At 44.1% G+C, this 20,287-nt stretch overlaps 1 protein-coding gene across 1 annotated transcript; it reads left to right on the top strand.

The window, feature by feature from the left end:
• The first annotated feature begins 1,278 nt into the window (after positions 1 to 1,278).
• On the top strand, positions 1,279 to 15,156 carry VPS25 (vacuolar protein sorting 25 homolog). The gene is made up of 6 exons (XM_084857343.1): positions 1,279 to 1,335; positions 5,340 to 5,485; positions 6,795 to 6,848; positions 7,687 to 7,775; positions 8,820 to 8,895; positions 10,625 to 15,156. Exons 1-6 carry the CDS (start codon positions 1,286 to 1,288, stop codon positions 10,735 to 10,737), a joined length of 528 nt encoding a protein of 175 aa, XP_084713469.1. The 5' UTR covers positions 1,279 to 1,285; the 3' UTR covers positions 10,738 to 15,156.
• The last annotated feature ends 5,131 nt before the right edge of the window (positions 15,157 to 20,287 follow it).

Below are 20,287 nucleotides of genomic sequence, written 5' to 3'. Positions count from 1 at the left end.
AAAAAATCTGGTACTCCTCCATTAGTGTCTCCTTCCATTGTCATGGAAACACGGCCCATGGCTCATTTAAGCCAAGATGATAATGTGAACCAGGCCAGTGTCTCAGCCCCACAGAAAAAATGGGGCTTTTGCATGCCTGTTTTGGTGGAGTGGGGGTCTTCTCCTGGGGTAGAAGTGACAGCTGCTCATAGGCAACCAAGGAAATATTCAGGCTGTTAGCATAGTTGTACCCAGCAGCAGTGTGTGCCCCTCCCCACAAACAACAAGTAGAAGGTAAAACAGACATGCAGACGTTTCCTACCTTAGGTCTGATTATTTAATGTAAAAAATGTAGATATTTTAAATGTTCTTAAAATGTTAAAAATTGTTCTGCCAATGAAAATGTAACTACAGTCCATCATTATTAGCAAAAAAGACTTCGGAGACTTTCAGCCATTGCATGCTAGAAGTGGGAAGTGCTGACAACAAACTGGTATAAGATCTCGGGCAACCCTTTTCATACTACCTGGTCTTTTTTTTTCCTAATCATGAAATTTTATTTTATTTTCAAACAAGGTTAACAAAACACAGGCAACAAAAAGAAAAAGAACGTGCATAATAATAAATCACAGTCACTAAAGAAACAAAGGAATTCGCTAATCATAAGTAGGAGCTCAATTTCTAATGAAAGTAAAAATCTAGGTTCTACAACATGAAAGCAGCACGTGCAGATGTATGCCATTTTGTGTGTTTGTGCATAGTAATCAGAAAAAATATAGGCAACTGTACTTTGTTGGAACTGGTTTTAACTGCTAATTGTTCTTATTGTTTTATTGCGTAGTATGGTTTTAAGTTTTGTTGTATGAAACCGTAGGAAGGCTCACCTTACACATTTTTAACTAAATAAACAAATAAAGACATGAATAGTTTGCGCCTCCAATTGTAAAAGGGTCTTCACAAATGCTGTAGTGGGAAGATACTGACGTGCACACCCCGCATCAGAATACATTCCCCGTTTCGAATTCTAAAGGGGTGCTCCCGTACAAAACATAGCTCAGGCTGCAGGAGAGGACAATCCGATCTATAACGCCCTTCACGCACCCCCGAAGCCCGAACTCAGCGACAGCACCCCAAGCCCGGAAACCAGGAAGAATGTGTGTTTCTACAGAGTCATAGATCTATGGCACACCGGGGGCCAGATTTTCTCGGAACCGTTACACGAGGCTCGCGGGAGGGGTGGAAGCATTTGCAGGTCGGACTCGAAGTCGGCGCTCGGCGGCGGAAGTTCCGTTCTGCCCCAGGAGCGATGATGAGTTTCGAGTGGCCCTGGCAGTACAGTTTCCCGCCCTTCTTCACGTGAGTCCCGGGACGCCCGCGACCCCCACGCTCTCTTGGGGCCGCGCCCAAGCAGACGGCCCCCTTCTCCGAGGCATGGGGTGGGTGCACACGCGAAAGGAGCCCCTCGGAACCCTGGGTTCTCCCGGAAGGACCTAGGAAGGCAGTCACGGCTTCCTTTGCTTCCTCCGCTTCCCTGCTTTTTTAGTCCAGCCATACTTGCCTTGGTTGGTCATGTACTGGCTGCTTACTCCAGCCTTCTCACGGTAGCAAAGTAACTGGCTTCTCTCTGGTGCGTGTTAGTGACTGCCGACAGTCCCCGCCGACAGTACTGAGATTGGGAATTGCAACTGAACTGCCAGGGGCGTTTGAGCCAGATCGTTTCTCTGGTGATGTCTGCATTTGTCTTTACCATTAAGGATGCCATGTTTAGACAGATAAAAGTCCTACAACTCCCAGCGTTCCCCAGCCAGCATTCCACTTGCTCGCTGGAAGTTGTAGGGCGTTTTTCCGTCTGAAGATGTATAGGGTTGTGCCCTAAATATGTGAACAAGGACAACAACTGGTTCACAGGATCCAAATTCTTCTTTGTGTGGTACATACTTGAAAACCATTGGGGACACATTTGCGTACAATATGTAACGTTGACCCAGCATGTCTGCGGTTGTTAATGCAGGTGTGCCTGAGTGAAACTAAGAGGAACTGAAACCACAATGTTAAAAGGTCAAGACAAAAACTACAAATTTCACTCAAAAGTATATACAACATGACAATAATTTGTGAACAAAAAAAAAGAAATGGAATATATACAAATTAACATGTATTTATTTATAAATAAATTTATATCCTGTCTTTTTTCCTCCCAAGGAAAAAATAATCCTCTCCATAACCCTCCTCTCCCTTTTATCCTCACAACACCAAACCTGTGAGGTAGGTTGGGCTGAGAGTTTGTGACTGGCCCAAAGTCACCCAGTGAGCTTCCATGGCTGAGTGGAGACTAGAACCTGGATCTCCTGACTCCCAGTCCAACACTCGCCACTGTGCCACACTGGCTTTCATCTGTCAATAGTCAAACATGGAGACAGACTAAATTCTAAATCCCATAGATCCATACAGTAAATACTGAAAGACAGAGATAACCTTTTATAAATAATCAACACTTTTGGTTCAAAAGAAGAATCTGTAGTGAGTGAAATACCGTTGATTGCCAAATATGTTTCAACTCTATAGTCTTCTAAAAGGATTCTTGAAGGGTACTAGGATTGTCAGTGATCTCTCTCTCTCTCTTTGAAGATTGTTGGATACTTGTATGGGGATGTATAATTGCTGCTCGGACATCTTGGTCAGAAGAGGTTTTACTCTTCTGTAAATCCTTCAAGTCTGATTAGAGGAGCTTTTCACAGTATTCCTTTTAACTATATGAGCATGTGCCCTGATATAAAGCAGCCTGGGTACTGCTGGATTCACTCTGAAGCAGCTGTTTTAGGTTCTCAGATGTGCAACGGAAGAAAACGAGTAGAAATGCATTTGGCAAGCAATATTGTCATTCACTAAGGAAGATTCTTGGGAACCAAAAGTGTTGATTGTTTATTACGGGGTTGTCATGTTATTTTTCTCTGTCTGTCAGTATTTACTGTATGTAACGATTGAGTTTAGAAGTAAATCTGTCTCCATGTTTGACAATTGGCATACATTTGTTTGTATCACGTGAATTTGTATATACTCCATTTTATTATTTTGTTCATAAACTATTGTCATTTTGTATGTAAGGTTATTGTTGTGTAAAATATATAGGGTTTTTTCCTGACCTCTGTATATTATCGGTTAATAGAGTGCCATCAGTGTACAGAGTTCCATAAAACAAAAAACCCACAAAAGCAGGTTCCTGCTTTCAGTAGTCTTTTGATTTCAAATAGACAATGTGTAAAACAAAGGGATGAAGAAAGAAACAAGAGTAGCAAAGGATGAATAAGGGACAGTGCAGTTAGATGTACTTAAGATTGCAGTTAGGAATGAGAATTAAAGGGTTATGCCAAAGGTTCTTCAGAAAAGATGTGTTTTAAGAAGTGATTTGAAGAGACAGGTGTCACCAAGTATACTTTCAGGGAGGGAATTCCAGGCACATGAGGCAGGGTGGGAGAATGGATGGAGCTGTGATAGAGAGCAAAGGACTGGCGGCTAAGGGAGATAGAGTTGGAGGAGCTGATGTTGTGGGAAGGGATATAATGGGAAATAGAGACTTAAAGATAAAGTGGGGTAAGATTATGGCAAGCTTTAAACATAAGGGCAAAGAGTCTAGAAATGGATAGGAAGACTAAAACATTTTGAAGGACATCGCATATTCTGAGTGACAGGAGTGGTGAATGTTTTTGGCAAAAGACTTTTAAATGCAGCTGTTTGAACTGAGGAGTAATAGGGGAACACCAGATAGAAGAAGGTTGCAGTAATCAAGGTAGGAGTTGGAGGCAATCAGAGCAAAAACTGGAATTTTAGCTGAGAGGCAGATATCCTCAATGTTGTGCAAGGAGAAGAGTTATAACTTGGCAACAGATTGAATATCTCCCCTGCTGTTATTTCCCCACCATCACCACCTGACAGAATAGAGGTGGGAAACATGTGGCTGTCCAGATAGTTTGGCCTACAACTCCCATCACCCCTAGCCAGCCTAGCCAAAGGCAAGAGATGATGGAGACTCCAGGGGTTGCTGGAATGGATATGGGACAGAGTGATGCAGTAGTGTCACTTGGCTAGATAAATAGCAGAGTGGAAGGAGAGCATGCATTTAAAGGGAGCAAAGTCAATCAAGTTGTCTGAGAGGCATTCAGCAGCCTGAATGGAGGGAAGAAGCACTGCCCTGGATTAGTGGGGTGAGCAACTTCATGGGTCAGTAGGATAAATGAATCGGAGCTGAGGCAAGGGAAGAGTTGAAGGTCGAAACTGTAGAGTCTGATGGAGGACATGAGACAAGCTGCTGTGTTGATAAGCTGCAAATCATGGATGGAGTGAGCAGAGGAATGAGAGAAGGTGCATGATGTTGGAAGATATATGGTGATGGTTGGAGACGGGGAATTCCAGTGTGTGGAGGTCTGATAGCGAACAGTTCTTAGATCAAGGAAGTGACTACAACAGTTAGTAGATGAGTTAGTCCAAAATCACTGGCCAAAGGAGCAGGTTAGCCAAAGAAGATGGGAAGCACCTGGGTCAGTGTGGTTATCAACATGAACATTAAAGTCATCAGGGAGAGAAGGAAAGAAAACCAACCATCAGGGTTATATAGGAAAGTTGAAAGGGGGTTATGGAGAGTAATATAACACAAGAATGCAAAGATATGAGAGGAAACAAACGTCAAAGCTTAAGAGGGAGGCATGATCTGGGACTGGAACGGACAGGATTTGTCAGGAGAAAGGCCAGCTCCATCACCACGGGTGTCAGAGTGGAATGCGTGAGAGAAGAGATCTTCAAATGAGAAGGCAGCAGCAATATTGGGCCAAGGTGATGGGAAGGGCAATATCCGGAGTCAAGCTTCAGTGATGGATATGAGTCGGACAGAAGGAGTGACTGTGTGACTGACTTCTGACAAAGAAAAGGGAATGAGGGAGGAGAAAGGGATGGATGGAAATGAAATTTGGAGAGGGGGTTTGTGTCACAATGCCAAAACAAACATTTAAAGGGTAAGACTGAGGTGATTGGAGGAGAACAAGAAGGGGTCCATAGAACAAAAAAGGACACAGAGCAAGAGAGGAAAAAACTGGTTAGAGAAGTGGGTGTCAACCAACCACGATTTTATTAGCATAATCTGATTTTAAATATTTTAATTTTTTATTTTGATCCTTTTTTCTTCCATTTTATTTCTCATTGCTTGGAAATCTTGTCAGATATAGAGTGGTATAGCAGTCCTGTAAATGAATAAATAACCCTGAACATTCTATTCCTCAATCTTGGTTTGGAGGAACATGGCATGGTTGGGTTTCTGAGATGAAGTAATCAATCTGTTGAGCTATATCTATCCCTGTGATTGTGTTTAGACTGCAGCCCAATGTGGACACAAGACAGAAACAGCTGACTGCCTGGTGTTCCTTAGTGCTCTCATACTGCCGCCGCAACAAGCTCTACACCATGACTGTTCCAGAGGCCCAAGAGAGCCCACTGTTCAACAACTGGAAATTGCAGCGTATCCTTCCTCCCCTAGTGTGGGGCTGTCTTTCCTGCCTTGGTGAGCTCATAAGGGTGGTTTGCTGTTCCTTAAGATGAAAGGGCTGGCTTCTCTCATGGGAGTACAATTCAGGCTGGAAGCAATTCTGGCTTGTAACAGTTGTTGGCTGGGCATGCCACTGTCCTGGCCATTATTGCACAAGCATGGAATGGAGAGAAGCATACAGAACAGATTTGCCTTTTAAAACAAGTGCTTTCCCTAGATCAGCAGCTCTGCCCTCCTCTTGGGCCAGAACAGCATGTATGTTACATTTAAGCATTTTTTAATACTTGCAGAACATAAGACAAGTTCTTGCTTCCCAAACTTGTTTTGTTGTTTTTAGTCTCTCTTTCAAATGTCATCTCTCTGCACTGCAGTCATTGTGGTTGTTGAAAGGATGTCCTAGAAAGGTTTGTTGCCCAATTAAAAACAAAGGATTGGTCCTATTAAAAACAAAGGGACTAAGATGACATTTGCTGTGGGTGAGATGGTATCAGCAACATTTTCCTAGCATAGAACACCTCTCCTCTTGAAGAAGAGTTCTGTGCACTCAAATTGCTGTCCTATCCTGCCAACTCACTTGGTCCTGTAATGTAACAGTTTTGAGTCTTATATACTAGAAAAGAAGGGTTTTTCTGCAATGGCATTTACCTATCTAAGGTTGCAATCCTATACACCCTTAGCTGGGAATAGATCCATGGGACTTACTTCCCAATAGATGTGCATAGGATTGCATTGTTTGGTTTTGTCCTCTCTGGGTGATGTTTTTTCTCATTGTAGACTTCTCTATTTTTTGAAGGAAGCAAATTTTGCAATGTGAATAGAAAGGAGAATCAACTTCTCTATGATTTTTCTTCCCCTTGCAGCATGGAGCTTAATTACTTGAATCATTTCAAGGTATTTGTTCTGCAAGTACCGTCTGTCTGCTTATGGGATAATATGTTCTGGACTGCGTCAGTGGCTCTATGAGAGGTTAGTGGACGGTCCTGCCTTTCAATCAGGGGCTGGAGTACATGTCCTTCTGGGCCCTCCCTGGGCCCAAGTAAGTTCTTATGAGTCGGGCTAGCTGCATGATAGGTTTGATGGAAGGGTTACAATTTCTGCTGTATCAGGAGCATGACGAGCCCATTTCCTTGACGATCTAGAATGCTGGCTTTAATATCCTGAATCTAAACCCCTACATTCCTTTATTTGTCTTGAGCTGAGTGATTTGTCCCAATTTGTGTTAATTTCTCTAAACCTTTTCCCCATCCTGTGCCCAGTGACTGTTTCCTTAACTGTGGGACAGGAAAGCTCCCATTGGAATTCATCCTTGTTGTGCTAGAGGAGCTCAGGAAAAAAGGTGGGTTGTGGTTTATGCTGATGTCAAGGTACCTTTGGACTTCAACAGAAGACACAGTTCTTATTTTAAAATACTTGCCAGGAACTTTTAGGTACTCGTGAAAACAAAAGCACCTTCCTTGTAGAAGTAGAGGCAAGTCAGGAAATTAAGTTTCTGCCTATGAAGCTATCTGAACTTTCTTTTGATCCTAATTGGGTAAAAAAAGCAACAGGTCATCACTGATCACAGGGATAAAATGACATATTTTAAAATGGCAACAAAAGTTCTGAGATCTCAAGGTTACCCTGCCATTTGGAAGTTTTCCTAACATCAGAAAATCTACACTTCTCTACAGATTTTTTTTTTAAGATACACAGCATTTTCTGGTGGGATCTTACTTTCCCTCTTTTCTGTTTGAAAGACTGCACAGAGCACAGTAATGCTGCTGTGCCAGATAGCTCTTTGGGCAGAAGATCATCCAAAATTGAGGGTATCATATGCAAATCCTAAATTTAGTTGGAGGTAATTTATTTCAGTGCAGTTTTCTTCCAAGTAAGTGTGACTAGGAAAGTAGACTTAAGGAGCAATCCTATGCGTGTTTAGACATTAGAAAAGCCTACAACTCCTAGCATCCCTCCAGCCAGTCATGCTGGCTGGGGCATGCTGGGAATTGTAGGACTTTTTTCTGTCTAAACATGCATAGGATTGTGCCTTCAATGTGTTTGTGTTCAGGCCCATATAACAAGTAAGCCAGGCTGCTGAGATGGATCAACTCCTTCCTTACACGAGTCAGATTCAGTGTGTGTTGTGTATGTCTGAGCAGGCCGTGATGTGAAACATGTTTTATGCTTCATTCCAGGGAATCTTGAATGGCTTGACAAGAACAAATCTAGCTTCCTGATCATGTGGCGACGTCCAGAAGAATGGGGCAAGCTCATCTATCAGTGGGTAAGAGCAGAGCAATGCAGAGCAACACTATAGAATTGGCTAATGATGCATAATAAATGTTGCTTCTGGAAGCCATTGGTTCAGGGTCATGGAAGTCTGTGGAAGCATTCTGGATCAGCTCCTTTCCCAGAATGTGAGGTTTCTCCAGGCATTATCACTAAGTTTTTGTCATATCTTCCCAGCCTCAAGGGCTAAAACATTCTATTATTTTTCAATGAGATTCTCAGATATTGAATTCCATACCTGATACCAAATTTTGAGCTTGTGCTGTACAATCATGGAAGTGCAAAGTACGTACAGGCCTGAGCATAAAAAGCAAGCAGAATCTGCCTACATTGACTCTCAGTGACTGGCTTTGCAGATCTTGAAAAGTGAGAGAGAAGTTCCCAGAAAGGGAGTCTTTGCATAGAGAATTCCACACAGGATATGTCCTCATTGTCTTCTTCATCATCTGATTTAATCCAGGCTTGTCAAGGTCTCAATTTCTTCTCTGGTTACTGGTTTGTTTTTGAACACAATTCAAAGTGCTTGTACTTATCTTTAAAGGCCTACATGGGTTGGGACCTAAGTACATGAAGGATTGCCTATCCCCACATGACCCTACCAGGACCCTGAGATTATCATCTGAGGCCCTTCCCCAGGTGCCCACTGCCTTTGGACATTCGGTGGATGGTGACTGGCCAGAGAGCCTTTTCTGTGGTGGTGCCCCAGTTCTAAAATATTCTCCTCAGGACAGCTTGCCTGGCTCCTATTCTTACATATTTCCATGCCAGGCAAATTAACCAAAGCCTTTTAAAACATGGCTTGAGTTGTTTTTCAACTCCTATTATGTCTTTATTGCCATGTTTTACTATCTGCTACTTAAATGTTTTTTATGATATAATTTTGTTTTCCCTCCGTTTTGTTTGTATTGTGTTATCTTGAGCTGTCCTGAGGGTGGAAACACCGAGGGGGCAGGATATAAATCCATGAATAAATAAAGGTTAGGTGTCTTACATTTCTCTCCAATTTCTCTCTCCGTCTCTTCCACACTTCTGTTCTCAGGTGTCGAAGAATGGGATGACCAACTCAGTTTTCACACTGTATGAGCTATCCAATGGAGAGGACACAGAGAATGAAGGTACCTTTGCAACTAGCAGGTTTCACTTTGCAGTGATGTATGGTGGCTGAGCAGTCCCTGCTCAATCCCATGCTAATACAGATTGTCTGCCCTTCCACAGACACCTTTTAGTCCCCTTTTGGCCAACTCTGTCTCTTTGTTAGTCAAGAGCATCTTCCATGTCATTCTAATTCTCTCCCTGTTGAAAGCTTTTCTAGTTGTTTTTAATCATTGCGTTTTAATAACATTTCAAATTGGATTCATCCACGGAACATATCCATCATATAATTTGATATTCAGCATAATATGCTGAACTTGTAGTTTCCAGAGAATTTGTTTAATATAGCCTGGAAAATGGCCACGTGCATGTTGTTAATTTAGCTACTTGGTTATATTCCAAATCTTTCATGACCATTCATTTTGATGGTTTGGATTGATGTATGCCATGGGAGAGGCATACCATGAAGTCCCCCATCTGGCCCACGAAGCCTCCTTGATTCCCTGCTGTTACCTCTGATTTCACATGATGTCCAGGGGGATGATGTGCACTGCACAAAGCCAGGGACTTGGCTAGCGCTGGGAGGAGCCCTTGCTCAAGCTGAGTCTCTCCATGTGGCACACACTGCCCCCATAGGGATGCCATGTGAAACCCAGGACTTGGCAGGCACTGGGAAGACGGCCATTTTTCCCAGCACCAGCCGAGTCTGTCAGTGTCCCGCCTGGGACTCAGACAGCGCCTGCTCTTCCCAGCACCAGCCAAGTCGCATTTTCCATGCTGGGAGAGGCATGAACCCCATCCCACTGTCAGCACAGAGAAAGGCGAAATTCAGCTCTTGAATTCAGTTCTTGGACGGTTCTAATTGCGAATGAAATGGTTTAGAAGACCATTAGAAAACCAGGAGATCAGATTTGAAAGTAGGAATCAAGTTCTAAAATCAGGAGTCTCCCACTCATGGTGGAAGAGTTGGTAGTTCTGCATAGTAGAACCAGGCCTATGACTTAACAGGGGAAAGAGGAGCTTTGCAAAGGACTTGGCCAGCTGTTGACCCTCTACTTCAGGGGTAGGCAGTGTGGTGCCTCTGGGAAGCAATGCACCCCTGGACACGTGCCCTAGGTCTCCCACTTTTAAAAAAAGTAACACATTTTCTTACTGGCAGCTGGGATTGCTGTGAAATAGGTGTCTGTTGGTGCAGAAAACTGGGTTCAAAACAGGTTTTTTTAGTGTGTTTGGGACTTGGACCTCACCTCTGCCTTGTACTTAATTATAAAGGTAGGAGAACTAAAACTAAGTTAATTGATAGGGGTAAATGGCTTCTGCTGGTCATAACGAGGGGCAAAGAGCTAGCTATGCAAGTCAGCGAAGCCTCATCCTTTGACCCCAGGAAATCCTTCTGGGCTCTGCCTGACAGTGTTCATACTATCAAGCCTTTCTTGGCAGTCTTGATGGTCAGCAACTTGCTTTATTTAAAGCAACAAAGCTGAGATTCTTATGATGTTGAATTCTACAACCCAGTACTGTACTGCATTTGGTGCACGCACAGTGCAAGTACAGAATCCTGGAGTACACACAGCCATATTTATGACTGTGCGAACATCACATAATCTTTTATGGATTCCATGCAAAGCCAGGTAAGCGGCCTCCAGCATTGGCTGCTGTCACTATGCAATGTCTTGTGCTATATTTGAGGGGGGAGGGGGGATTACAGAGGTTGCTGCTTCCCTCAACCAAGGCTGTTTCATCCTCTCCTAGAATTCCATGGTTTGGAAGAATCCATGCTACTCCGTGCCCTGCAGGCTTTACAGCAGGAACACAAGGCTGAAATCATCACCCTGGACGATGGGCGGGGCGTCAAGTTCTTCTAATGAGGATTCTGCTCTGGCTTTCTGGTCTGACTGACTAGGCAAAACTGTTCTCTGGTTTGAAGGGCTTCTCTATGCTGTGGTTTCCTTGCGTTGAAGGCAGAAAGAGCAAAATGTTGTTTTGATGGCTCAGCGTCTGGCTCTGTGTTTCTCTTCTCTGCTGCTTCTGTCCCTTTGAGGTCTTGAAGATTCTCCAACTAGATTTATGGGGGAACCGGAGTGTTTACTGGCCTCAGCTGATATGAATCAAATTTTGGCCTTCCAAGTATAGGACACACCACAGACCCTTGTTGCTTGGAGCTATGATCCACAGTTTTAGGATAAAAAATACAGTACTCCCCCTCCAGCAGGGCATGAGGGCTTGCAGACTGTGCTATCCACAGCAGGATGAAGCATAAGGACTTTGGGCAATTAAACCACAAATTATTTACAGGAATGATCTTGTGAGTTGGCACGTGTGTATGTTCATTCCATGGGGTATTTGAAGCCTTGATTCCTCCCCAGTCCCATATTACTTTTAGTCCCACACCCAAACAGGGGGAGTTCAGCCTCTTGCTGCTGCAGTTCAGCAATCCCTTCCTCTAGCATCAAGAGGAATCTTGCCCTCGCTGCAAGGAACCGAGTCCAGCTCACATTGTTTCTGCTCCTGATTCCTGGGAAGAAGAAGGTGCAATCCATGACCCAGGAGTAAGCTTGTGCCTTGTAATACAGAATGGTTTCATCTTTCAAAACCGCACACTCTGCCCTAATGGAGAACATGTGTTTTTCAGCAATATTTTGAGGATTAATGATGGATGACAATGTGATGCCTGTCTGAGATCCTACTTTAAAGAACTAAACTTTTTTTTGTCCCCAGGAATGCAGCAAAACAATAACCCTGAAAACACGCGTGCAACTCTCCTAAGGGCATAGGTTTTTTGCTACACATGCATACTAAAGAGCCATCAACTTAAGACACCTTCATTAGCAAATTTTCTGTGGTTAGGGGGAAAAAGCATTTTGAAAACTTGAAGTGTGCGTGCCACCTTCTGCTCCTAGTTGTTCTCCCTCCCAAGTATGTGGTAGGTAAGCAGGCAGCCATTTACATTATGTAGGCAAAAATAAAGGGGCACCCTTGGGGATGACACTGGAATAGAGGGAAAGCCTGCCCACTAACTCAACAAAATGAACCCAGCAACAGATGCAAGGGGAATATCTTGCTCCCATGTGAATCGTGTCTCAGCAGCCTGCTTGCTTTCACCAAGGTAGAACTTGGTGACTGGATTCTCACGATCACTGCAGCCCTGGTGGGTTGCGGCACGTGCTGGGTGACTTTTGAATATTCAAGCTGTGTCTGCAACTTGTTGGGTCTTTCACACCCAGCGAAGGTGGGTTGTGGCCATGGTTCACAAACCACCCAGAACCCATGTGCTGTTTTAGGGTTGTGGATGGCTTGTTGACTACGCCAACAACCCACCCTTGCCAGGTTCAAATGACACAACGAGCTGCAGTTGCGGCTTGAATATTTGAAGTGGCTCATGCGCCACAGCTTGACCATGTGGACTGGCCCCGTGACAGCCTGCTGAGTTCCGGGAGAGAAAGAAGACAGGTAGCGCTTTAGTTAGGGGATGAATCTGGCTCTGACATTGTAAATGGTCAGGGGCACGTTTGGCTCCCACTCCAGTGGTGCCCTCAGGTGCGTCTTTTTACTTTTTCTTGCCACTCAGTTTCATACAGAAGAAAACTAAGTGCTCCAGTGGGTGGTCAGCTATCTGCTTCTAGGGCCCAACTTGGGGTGGGCACGCTTTTGACAGGCACTTAGAATAATCTACCTCAGCTATGTCCATCATTGGTAGTGTAATTTTTCCTCCTGAGAGCACATATGGGAGACGGCTTCAGGTCCAGTTGCCAGTGCTTTCTCCTAACCTGATGACTGGTTCTTAAAAGTGAGAGAGAAAGACTACTTTTATTTTCTCGGAACCTATTGACTGTGATGCTTCCCTATATCTCTTGATTGGCTGGGTGACAGAACATTGGAGTAATTTCTTACTGCCCTGAAGCCCTTCTGTTAAAGATCTTTGGCTCTGAACTATGATACAGCGTTATATCTCCCTTTGCCTCCCTTTTTTCATGAAAAATAGATATAGCACTACAACACCATACCACTATAATGGTGATGTCTGTATTATAGTGCCAATAGCATTTCAGCAGTGACCAGAAAGGAGTTTTATGGATTTAAAAAAAAAGCCAGCATTATAACACTATACATCTTTTTCATTAAAAATTAAAGCCAGAAAACATTTTAGCAATAATTAAAAGATCTATTAAAAATCAAAAACGGGATAATAAAATGGCACCCGCCAAAAGGGTTATCATAGAGAGGAGCTGAGTTGCGATAAGTTCATTTTCCCAGTATGTCACACTGCTCACAGAAACGCTGCCTTTCAAAAACGATTGAAGAGCCGTGCCAGAGGCATCTCTGCTGGTGCTCATTGTGCTCCTTTTCTGGGGGTTTTGGGGGTGGGAGTCAAGTTTTCTGCAGTCCGAGAAAAGATGGAAGAACCACAGGATGACGATGACTGGGTGATTACAGTGTGTTGAAGCCCTGTAGAAACTGAGTGAACAAAGTGCGGTGATCGCACTCTCAAACCTCTAGCGTGGAAGCACCCTTGGCTGGTCACTCTGTGACCTGTAGGGGGAGCCAATGCACTCTTTGTAGCAATGTCTCTGGCAAGTCATATGGTGCAAGTCCTGAGAAATTACATGCACACAGGCATCCATACTCTGCGTGCAAACTTTTTTTCTCGCCTTGTGAGGCTTTGAGCTTTAGGACCAGCTCGTGTTCCTTCTTCACTTTTCATCCATTGTCTAATACCTTTTGCTGCCATTACCCCGTTATTATTTTTTACCAACTAAATTGCTTGGCAAGTGGAATTCTCATCTCTTTCCACTGGCTTTATTGATGCACTATTGTACTGACTAGGGTTGAAACCTGATTGAAACCCCTGACTCAGAAGTTCAAATGTTTCAGAACATGTCATAACATCACAGCAGTTCTGCCAATGGCTAGCTGGGGCTCACAAGGGACAAGCAATTGGCAGATTTTTGCTTATTACATAAAGAGTCGTGTCTTTGTAACTTTCAGTGTCCCAGGCTAGGTATACTCCGTTTTCCCACCAAAACGGTATTGTCCAATTTCCACAAAAACAACTTGCCATATTCTTGCACCTTCACTGGTATTTTTCTTGATGCTTACATACTTCACACATGCACTGTGTTCAGGCACTGTTAAGCAACTATGAGGTGCCTCTTCAAGTATAGTCTAGATGCTCGGTTCCCTCTCTTCTCTTGACCCTGCTGCAGATCTGCATTAAAACCCTGTTTATGAACCAATTATGTTACCAACAGAGGCCTGCATTTCATAGTCATGGTTCAACAGACTCACATGGTGGGATGGCTTTCATACAGCACGGTGTGCCTCTTACAGATTTTGAGCCTGGAAATATTGCAGAGAACTTGGTTAGATGGGAGAGCTGACTTCGTAGGATTAAAGTCAGTTATAATCTCCATGATTGCCCTCCAGATGGGTTGAAATACAGCATGGCCACTGGCTGGTGATGATGGGACTTGTAGTTCAACAAATCTGGAGGGTGCCAGTTTGGGGAAGGCTGCTCTGTGACCAACAAGGGCCTGTCTCAAATAATTTCTGGTTCTATGCATTCTGCAGGGCACACTTTGTTGTTTGCTGGATGGTGACATGTGGGTGGCATAGTTTGAAATAACAGCCTTGTCATGGGCAGATTGCTACCTGCTAGAGTTTAAATTCACTGGGGTTCCTAACCTCTGCAGCGGTGGCGGGTGTATTACGATATTTCAACACCAGGAACTGACAAATGGGTTCCTGACCAATCTAGGGGCTTTTCCTGCTGTCATGACTGGAGGTCCTGTTGAAGCCCTGGTCAACCTCTGGAATGGGGGGAAATGGCCCAGGCTCTTGACACAATTGCTCCTCAACATCCTCTCCTGCTTGCTAGACTCTACACTCCTTGGTTTTCTGAGAAGTTGGGGGTGGTAAAGCTTTCGGGTAGATGGTGGAGAAAAATGTGTGGCTCTAGCAGAGGCATTCCGAGTGGAGATGTTCCTATTACACTCTGGCCTCAAAGCAGGGAGGAGGCCTTCTCAATGGCATGCTGTGAACACTTCGCAGTGCATTTTGCTGATCAAGTTGCTCATATCTGTTCTGAGGTTGGGTGCTTTGATGGACGGCTCCTAGTGCTACCCATCAAAAGGCATTGTGGAGTCTTTTCCTTTTCCTCCTTAACATGTTTTTAAAGAACAAAGGCAGAAAAGTGGGGGGAAAGCATGGGAGGGATACAAATAGAAGATGACGTTTGTCCTCCCACCCCCTTGTAAAATTCCATGAATAAAGCAGGGTGCTTGCACAATAAAAAGCCTCGTCTGGAAGCGACACTCTACTCCATGTTAAGAGCAGGATCTGTGGTATGCTCCCTACAGGATATGATTCTGCTGGTTCAGTCTGAGGATGTGGGCAAGATGCTTGGAGAGCTGAGGTGACTATTTGCTCTCTTCATGACCCTTGCCCTTCCTCGCTGATGGAGGTAGTCAAAGGGGGACTGACAGTTTGGGTAGCGGAGGTTGTGAAAGTTTCCTTGATAGAGGGCAAACTACCATCAGCGTTGAAGGAAGCAGTTGTACGACCATTGCTGACAAAACCTTTCCTGGACCCTACCATGCTAGATAATTACTGCCCTGCCTCAAATGTGCCATTTTGGGGCAAGGTTTTAGTTCATGTGGTGGCAACTCAAATCCAGGTTTTCCTAGATGAAACTGATGACTGATCTGGATCCTTTCTAAGCTGGGTTCCTGATGGACTACCTATGCCAAGGAGCTATGCAGTGGGAGCCGGTTCTTGTTAGTTCTGCTGCACCTCTCAGCAGCATTCAATATATTCAACTACGATATCCTTTTGTGTCACATGGCTGGGAGCTACCACTTGCCCCTTTGGCCATCTTGTCCCCAGTCTGATTAACATCTACATTAAACTGCTGAGAGAGGCATCTGGGGGTTTGCAGTGAGGTTGATTTCTGGCGCCAGCAATCACAGATCAGTGTGCTGATGACACCCAAACCTCACTCTCCTGACCATCTGAGTCAGGGAAGCTATGGAGAGCCTGGACCATTGTTTGAGTACAGTGATAGACTGAATGTAGGCTAACAAGCTGAGACAATCCGGACATGACAGAGGCGCTGTTGGTCAGGACAGGTGATCCAGAGTTAGGTGTAAAACCGGTTCTAGATGGGCTTGCATTCCCTTTGAAGAACTTGATTTGCAATTGGGAGGTGCTCTTGGATCCAACTTTGCTCCTGGATGGCCTGGTAGCAACTGTGGCCAGCAGTGCCCATGCTCAGCTTTGGCTAGTGCAGCAACTGTACCCCTACCTAGGAAAAGTAAATCTGGCCACTGTCACACCTGCCTTGGGCAGGTCTAATTTAGATTACTACACTGCACTCTGCCTGAGGCTCCCTTAGAATCACAGAATTTGGGCTCCTTCACACTGAGCTTTTTATCCTGCGATTGAGATTGCTCCTTCATGGAAGTTTGCGGGCTCTTTACATGACGCAGTGATCATTCAAGGCGTCTCCTGTGCTAAATGCCCTTTGCTCCGTTTTTAAATAGATCGCAGATAATAAGCTCTCAAATTACCCCATTGTGTTCTGCTTGAGTTCCCTCCATGAAAAGAGGAAAAGCGGCAAGAAGAGGAGCGAGATCCGTGGAAGAATGGAAGACTCAGCTAAAGGGAGAAGGAGGGGGGAAGGGGGTGGGGGGAGAGGAAGTATGTGAAAAAGGGAGTCGTTGTGATCCTGCATTTAAAACGGAAGCAGAAAGCCCCATTTTAAATGCAGGATTTTAGGCTGGTGTAGAGATGCCCTTCGAAGGGGCCATTTAGCTGAGTGTAGGAATCCAGCTTGAAGCATCCCCTTAAAAACTGACCAAAAACTTCAGTTGGTGTAAAATGCAGAGGCCAGAATGCTGTGCATGGTCTACTTTTTGGAGTATATGTCTCCAATTTAATTCAATCTGCACAGGCTTCCAGTTCATTTCCAAGCACAGTTCAAAGTGCTGGTTATTACCCATAAAGCCCTCTTATAGGGCCAGAATGTTCTCGAGGTCTGCCTTCTGCCACATGAATCTGCCCACCAAGTGCAGTCACCACCTGACGCCTTGTGCCGTGCCTATTGCCACCTGAAGCTTGGTTGGCTGAAATGGGGGACAGGGCCTTTACAGCTGTGGCATCCAGTTTGTGGAACTCCTTCCTTGGGAGGCCTGACTGGCCCCTTCTGCTTGGGTATTTTGCAAACTGAAAACCTTTCTGTTCTGGGTGTGCCCTTGTCATGCACCAACTGGGCTTCGGCATCAATATCCCCCACTTCCCTGCCCCACTGATAGCACCTTCTCAGGGTGGGTGGACCGATTTACCCAGCAGCTAACCGCCTCCTCCGCCAGGAAGGCTGCTGCTGCAGCAGCAGCAGCAGCAGCAGCACTGGTGGCACAGTCATCTGGAAGGAGTTGCGCAGCAGTGTTTGTATTCCCCACAATGTCACGCTCAGAGTCAGGCATTCTGGGGCACAAAAGCAGCAGCTGCTCAGTTCCCAGTTCCAGCTGATCAGGCCATTGCAGCACCTGCTTGCCTGCCTGCCCGGAGGAGGTTGCCCACGGTTGCAGTTCCCACCATCGGTGGAGGCCAGGGGCTCTGACGTTAGTGGGCCTGTGAATCCATTCTGGGTTTCAGTCGGAACCAGCCAGAGCGCTAAAGGATCTGAGAAGGTTTTGAGCCCAATCCCACAAATAGGTTCAGCCCCTTGGACAGCTCCTCTAGGGGTCTGGCTGGCACTGACTGAAACCCGGAATGGGTTCACAGGCCCACTGACGTCGGAGCCCCTGGCCTCCACCAATGGTGGGAACTGCAACCGTGGGCAACCTCCTCCAGGCAGGCAGGCGAGCAGGTGCTGCAATGGCCTGATCAGCCGGAACTGGGAGCTGAGCAGCTGCTGCTTTTGTGCCCCAGAATGCCTGACTCTGCGCGTGACACTGTGGGGAATACAAACGCTGCTGGCCCCCGCGGCCCGTCATTGCTGGGTATGCCTGCCCACCCACCCGGCTGGCGTTGGGGTAGCCCCAGTGCCGGTGGCCTCACCTGAGAGCGGGCCGCCGGCAACTGCTCGAGGGTATCGGATGCCAGGCCTACGTTCTGCTGAGCTGTTGGTCTGACTTTACATTCTGTATCTTTGTTGTTGTGATTATGTTTTAACTGGCCCTAGTTCTAGTGCTCTCTATTGTTGTATAACATTTTTATTGCTGTAAGCTGCACTGGAGGCCCTTATGGGCAGAAGGCCAGGGAATCCGTGTTTTTATAGATAATAAATATGTGGTCTACAGCCCCCCTCCCCAAATGCTCATTTTCTCATATGCAGAGTGATCTGCAGACCATGCATGTCCTCAGAAGCAGGCAGGGAACAGCCAGATAGGCTGTTTGCGTTATTTGGATCTGCTGATGCAGCCTTAGAAGACGTGCCTTCATGCCAAGAAAAAATGGTCTATGGAAGAGAACAAAGCCTAACTGAAGCAACAGAGGAGTGAATAACCCAGTAGCAATTCTTGCTAGGAGATTGCGCCTTTGCTGGTAGGAACGATGTCCTCCCCAGTATGATGCTTAGGGGGTCAAACTCAGAAATAGCCCAAGAAGATGGATTAACTTGAGCCAGGGCTATCAAGGTAGCTAGAGCTCATGAGGCATCAGAAGAGCTTACAAAAGTACTGTGGCCACAGGGGTGCATAGTATAAAACAAAGACAAAGCTACAGCGTGCAAGGCAAGACAGATAAAATTATTTAGTCTGGAGCCAAGGAACAAGGACAGAAATTGACTGAATCAAAATATTCCATCATCGTTACACCTAAGCGAATATTTTTTCACTAACTTAAATTGTTCTTAGTTTTACACTTTAAAATGCATTTAGGTAATTGCTCTGCAGCAAATTAACTTATGTGCTATAAGCTTGACTACAACTTAATTTTGTAAAGAAATATTTTATTGAAATTTATCAGAAAATACATCAATACATTATCAGTATTATACTGACAATAGTAATATACAAAAAGAAAACGAACAAATCCAGTAAAAGTATAGTTATACGCATTTTATTTCTACCTACTGCAATCATGAATTTTCTATTACATGCTTCTCCTTTAAGAAATCCTTTGTATACTATAAAAAACTAGTATCTTAATTCTGTTTCATGAGAGTTAACTTCATACCATGACACTGATCCATATTTCAATATCTTTTTCAATGCCTCTGGAATGGAGACATTAGGATTCATCAGAGATAGCACTGTATCATCTGAAGGCCAAATATTTTCCTGTCTCATAACTGTTCTGCAGATCTAACATTATTTTGTAGTTATCCAGTTCTTTCAATACATCTTCATCTAATGTGCTTTTATTGCTTGTCTCTAAGTCTTTAGCTACCTTTCTCTTTTTATTACAGTGGGTCAAGATATTAACAAAAACATCTCATAGGCTTAACTTGACCCACTGTGTTACAGTATAAAAACAGCTAGTATAGCTCTCTTTTTAGGTGGTTCAATACTTGTCCTCCCTTAATGGAAAATCATTCCATAGCTACGTACCTCTATTATACTGACTGCTGCTCCTTTCCAGCTCAGAAAAATGGGTGTAGGATCTAATAAAGTATGCTGCCCAATTTTTATATTCTTAACATCCAGTAATAAAGTTGGAGAACTAAACAACATAACTATACATTAATAGCTTATTCAAAACTACTTATTTGTAATAACTACTAAATAATATTTAAACAGAGTAACCCAATTGCACTTTACCCTTAGCCTCCAATATAATTTTATAAAGGACTGAAATAACTACTAACATTTTATCTAAAAACCATGCTAATTGGGATTGATTGCAATTTAAACTTGATCTACATTAATAAAATACAATATAACCGTAATTGCCTTTTTCTACTAACCTAAAAGAATTGGTTAAACAAATTGCACTTACTGCTATCCAATTCCCCTATACTTAATTGCACTTTACCTCTAGCCTTAAATATCGTTGCTAATTGCACTTTGCCCTACCATAAAGACAATTATAACTTTTATATATAATCTCTAATGCTAGAAGGTATCAGTTCTGACAACAGACAATATAACCAGATTTTAGTTAGTAATTTTTCTAAGAATTTCCAAAATAGAACATTGTACTTGTCATAAAAATGAATCCCAAGATTCAATAAATAAAAGTAATCACTAAAGAACACTTATTAGAAATCATATAGGCAGGGAGTCCAAAACCTTTCACATAAACAGACAGGCCATGTTTCCATGAGAACGGAATGGTGAAGCAAATGAGGGAATACTGGATTATTAATGGAATTGGCTCCATGCAGGGTTCTACAAAGGACTGCACAGCACCATTATAAAGTCAGGGCCAGAAATATTGGAACAAGGATAACTGTTTTGGCAGTTGGCTTCTGTA

Source organism: Heloderma suspectum, chromosome 5 (genome assembly GCF_057233095.1).
Source record: "Heloderma suspectum isolate Gila_16-S chromosome 5, 16-S_ref, whole genome shotgun sequence".
NCBI lineage: Eukaryota > Metazoa > Chordata > Lepidosauria > Squamata > Helodermatidae > Heloderma > Heloderma suspectum.
The sequence above is the reverse complement of the archived record's forward strand: the minus strand, read 5'-3'. Positions and strand labels throughout refer to the sequence as shown.

Excerpts from the sequence above, each read along its gene's own strand:
- VPS25 (XM_084857343.1), top strand. The coding sequence starts at position 1,286 with ATGATGAGTTTCGAGTGGCCCTGGCAGTACAGTTTCCCGCCCTTCTTC. Across the intron at positions 6,849-7,686 it reads AGAGGAGCTCAGGAAAAAAG|GGAATCTTGAATGGCTTGAC; the intron begins GTGGGTTGTGGT and ends GCTTCATTCCAG. Across the intron at positions 7,776-8,819 it reads GCAAGCTCATCTATCAGTGG|GTGTCGAAGAATGGGATGAC; the intron begins GTAAGAGCAGAG and ends TTCTGTTCTCAG.